The 4,318-nt window shown below is 47.6% G+C and overlaps 1 protein-coding gene across 1 annotated transcript; it reads right to left on the reverse strand.

Moving 5' to 3' along the window:
- Nucleotides 1-2,098: 2,098 nt before the first annotated feature.
- LOC310676859 (olfactory receptor 52M1-like) lies at nt 2,099-4,057 on the reverse strand (the record flags this gene model as incomplete). The annotated part of the gene is made up of 2 exons (XM_083439036.1): nt 2,099-2,192; nt 3,108-4,057. 2 exons carry the CDS (start codon nt 4,055-4,057, stop codon nt 2,099-2,101), a joined length of 1,044 nt encoding a protein of 347 aa, XP_083295162.1.
- Between the last annotated feature and the right edge of the window lie 261 nt (nt 4,058-4,318).

The raw sequence follows: 4,318 nt of genomic DNA on the forward strand, positions 1-4,318 counted from the left end.
GTTGATGATCTCGGCGGGCTAGGGACAAAGGTGAGAGCTGTTTCCTAGTTCTGCTGGATCTCTCAGTGGCGTTTGATACCATCGACCATAACATCCTTTTGGAGCGTCTTGAGGGGCTGGGAGCTGGGGGCACTGTCATACAGTGGTTCCGCTCCTTCCTCCTGGGCCGTGTTCAGAAAGTGGTGGTGGGGGGTGAGTGTTCAGACCCCTGGGCTCTCACTTGTGAGGTGCCTCAGGGTTCTGTCCTCTCCCCCATGCTTTTTAACATCTATATGCAGCCGCTGGGAGAGATCATCAGGAGGTTTGGGCTGGGTGTTCATCAGTATGCGGATGATACCCAGCTCTACCTCTCTTTTAAATCAGAACTAGTGAAGGCGGTGAAGGTCCTGTGTGAGTGTCTGGAGGCGGTTGGAGGATGGATGGCGGCTAACAGATTGAGGTTGAATCCTGACAAGACAGAAATACTGTTTTGGGGGGACAGGAGGCGGGCAGGTGTGGAGGATTCCCTGGTCCTGAATGGGGTAACTGTGCCCCTGAAGGACCAGGTGCACAGCCTGGGAGTCATTTTGGACTCACATCTGTCCATGGAGGCACAGGTCAAATCTGTTTCCAGGGCAGCTGTTTACCAGCTCCATCTGGTACGTAGGCTGAGACCCTATCTGCCTGCGGACTGTCTCGCCAGAGTGGTGCATGCTCTGGTTATCTCCCGCTTGGACTACTGCAATGCACTCTACGTGGGGCTACCTTTGAAGGTGACTCGGAAACTACAACTAATCCAGAATGCGGCAGCTAGACTGGGGACTGGGGGCGGCCGCCGAGACCATATAACACCAGTCTTGAAAGACCTACATTGGCTCCCAGTACGTTTCCGGGCACAATTCAAAGTGCTGGTGTTGACCTTTAAAGCCCTAAACGGCCTCGGCCCAGTATACCTGAAGGAGCGTCTCCACCCCCATCGTTCTGCCCGGACACTGAGGTCCAGCTCCGAGGGCCTTCTGGTGGTTCCCTCATTGCGAGAAGCAAAGCTACAGGGAACCAGGCAGAGGGCCTTCTCGGTAGTGGCGCCCGCCCTGTGGAACGCCCTCCCAGCAGATGTCAAAGCAATAAATAACTACCTGACATTTAGAAGACATCTTAAGGCAGCCCTGTTCAGGGAAGTTTTTAATCTGTGACATTTTAGTGTATTTTTTGTTTCTATGGAAGCCGCCCAGAGTGGCTGGGGAGGCCCAGCCAGATGGGCGGGGTACAAATAATAAATTATTATTATTATTATTATTATTATTATTACTATTATTATTATCCAGATGCAAAAGAGAGAGAGAAAGAGAGAGAGAAGGGGGGAACAAAGGAAGGAAGGAAGAGAAGGGAAGGGAGAGAAAAAATAAAAGAGAGAGAAAGAGACAGTTAAGAAGCTACACTTAAACTATGCTTCCAATGGTTAGTGAGCTCACAGCTCCAGGAGGACCCCCTCTTTGCTCCTCAACAATCTTTTTTTTTTAAATAATATTTTATTAAGATTTTCACAAAAGGGAAAAAGAAAAATACAAAAATAATAAAGAAAAACAATTAAAAACAATTCAATTTATCATACCATATCTTGCATTTGCTTGTTTCCCGGACCTCCCCACACCTCCCCTCTTTGTATTCTAATTCAATTTATTTATTCAGCAAATCCTTTCCCTCTTTACTTTATCCTTATCTTGGTCTTGATATATTATACCTTTAAGTTTTCACCTGTTAACATTCCGTATTTACATATTCCTTCCCTTAACCTCAATCCAACATCATTCTAACATTCATTAATTTTATAATATTTCTGTAAATAGTCTTTAAATTTCTTCCAATCTTCCTCCACCAACTCTTCTCCCTGGTTTCGGATTCTGCCGGTCATTTCTGCCAATTCCATATAGTCCATCACCTTCATCTGCCATTCTTCCAAAGTGGTTAGTTCTTGTGTCTTCCAATACTTCGCGATGAGTATTCTTGCTGCTGTTGTAGCATACATAAAGAAAGTTGCTCCTCAACAATCTCAAGGATCAACCTGAGAGATGCTGTTGCCTTGCTGGCCCAGGATTCTGAAGAGGAGAACTTATGTCTCTCATAAGGCGATAGGTGTGCCCCAATAGCGGTCTCCGAAGATGACCAAAGCCTGTGGGCAGATGGAGGTTGCAGTAGAGGCCTCCTTCAGCTCTCTGGATCCCAAACAGATACAGAAAAGCACAGGCTTTGTTCAACAGCTCACCAGAGGTCAAGTGCAACAAACCTGATTCCTCATTCCTTGGAATCAGCAACCTGTTTAATGAGCATCTAGCCTGATTTGTTTGCAGGGAGCTTAGACAATGACCAGGGCCGGCTCAAGCATGAAGCAGTTGCCTCAGGCAACAAATTCTGAGGGGCAGAAAGTGGCTACAAATGTGTGCCATGTGGTCTCCCTGCAGCCCCTAAGCTAGCCTGTTACTCTTGGGGTCAGTGAAGGACTGTCCTATTCCAGTGGTCAAGTAAGAGTCAACTACTACTCTGGTCCAATTTTGTGCACAGAATAGGCAATGCATCTTCTTGTCCTTTGTGTTGGGCAGCAAAATTGCTTGGGCTACTCCTGGTGATGGCAGATACTCAATGAACATTGAATGAGACTTAAATGGCTCAGGACCACAATACCTCAAGGACCTCCTTTCTCTATATGAGGCTCTTCTTCATGTGCCTCCTCTGTGAGACGTCCGGTGGGTGGCATCACAAGAACAGGGCAAGTTCTCACCTGGTGCCTTCATTGCATATCTTTAGGCAACAGGCAAAAACATTTCTTATTAGCCATGCCTTTGGCTGGTTAACATTATATGGCTTCCTAAATGCAGAATTGCAAAAACCTAAATTGCAAACAGATGTGGAAATGTGGAGAACTGAATTTTACATTGAAAAGATGACAAACTGAGAGAAACCAGTGTCAACAAATTTGCCCATCTATACCTGCAAGTGATTTTGATAAAAGACTCTCTGCATTGAGCTAATTGAGTGATTCCCATGGCCTTCTGATTGATGCTATTCAATTCATGTTTCAGCCAAAGAAAGAGGGGAATAAACCTCACATAAGGAGCAACCGTGAGGCTTACTCAAGACCACCTCTGGACCACAACAGCATCTTGGCCAGCCTCCTCCGGATCTCTTTGGTCCGGACAGCATACACAATGGGATTCAAGACGGGAGGGAAGATGAGATAGAAGTTGGCCAGGAGGATGTGAGCTGCAGGAGCCACGTTGTGCCCAAACCGATGTATCAGGGAGGAGACAACGATGGGGATGTAGAAGATCAAGATGGCACAAATGTGTGAGGTGCAAGTGCTGAAGGTCTTAAGACGGGCCTCCGTGGTAGACAAGCTCATTACCGCCCGGAAGATGAGGACATAGGACAACCCAATGAACGTAGAATCAATTATGAGTACCAGGAAGCCAATTGTTACACCATAGATGTTGCTGATGGAGATGTCCTCACAGGAGAGCATCACTACAGCCATGTGCTCACAGTAGGAGTGTGCAATGATGTTGGTGTGGTAGTAGGTGTATCGATTGGCAAGAAGAGGCAGTGGAGCGATGTATAGGAAGCCCCGCAGAGCAGCGGCCAACCCGATCTTGGTCACCACCGAGTGGGTCAGGATAGTCCCGTGCCTCAATGGGGTGCATATGGCCACGTAGCGGTCAAAGGCCATTGCCAGGAAGATCCCAGATTCAATGGTGGCAAAAGAGTGGATGACAAACATCTGGAGGAGGCAGGAGTGGAAGGCAATGTCCTTGTTGCCCAACCAGAAGATGCTGAGCAGCTTGGGCATGGTGGAAGAGGAGAGGACCAAGTCGATGACGGCCAACATGGAGAGAAAGAGGTACATGGGCTCGTGGAGGTTGGGCTCGGCCCGGATGATGAAGAGGATGGTGCAGTTGCCCACCACGGCCATGACGTACATGGAGCAGAAAGGGATGGAGATCCAGACATGGGCAGCTTCCAGCTGAGGGATGCCCGTGAGGGAGAAGGTGGACGGGCTGACACAGGCATTGTAGAAGGTCGGCATCTTACCAATGCGCCACGGGAGGAACCATCATTCCATGTGACTGGAAACAAATGAAGATGGATGAACATTCAGATGGTTATACTTAGCAACAGAACCCTATACAGTTGTAGTATAGCATTTTTAGGGAGTCTAAGAAAATGTTTCTACAGATAGGTTATCTATACATCCCAGGCATTAAGATATAGGCTTGTGTCCAAAGCTGCTGTTCCTTTGGTGCAACAGACTTCCTGTTGTGCAATGTAACTTCCCTCTCCTCTCGAC

Source organism: Podarcis tiliguerta (assembly GCF_965153285.1).
Source record: "Podarcis tiliguerta genome assembly, chromosome: 4".
NCBI classification, from domain to species: domain Eukaryota; kingdom Metazoa; phylum Chordata; class Lepidosauria; order Squamata; family Lacertidae; genus Podarcis; species Podarcis tiliguerta.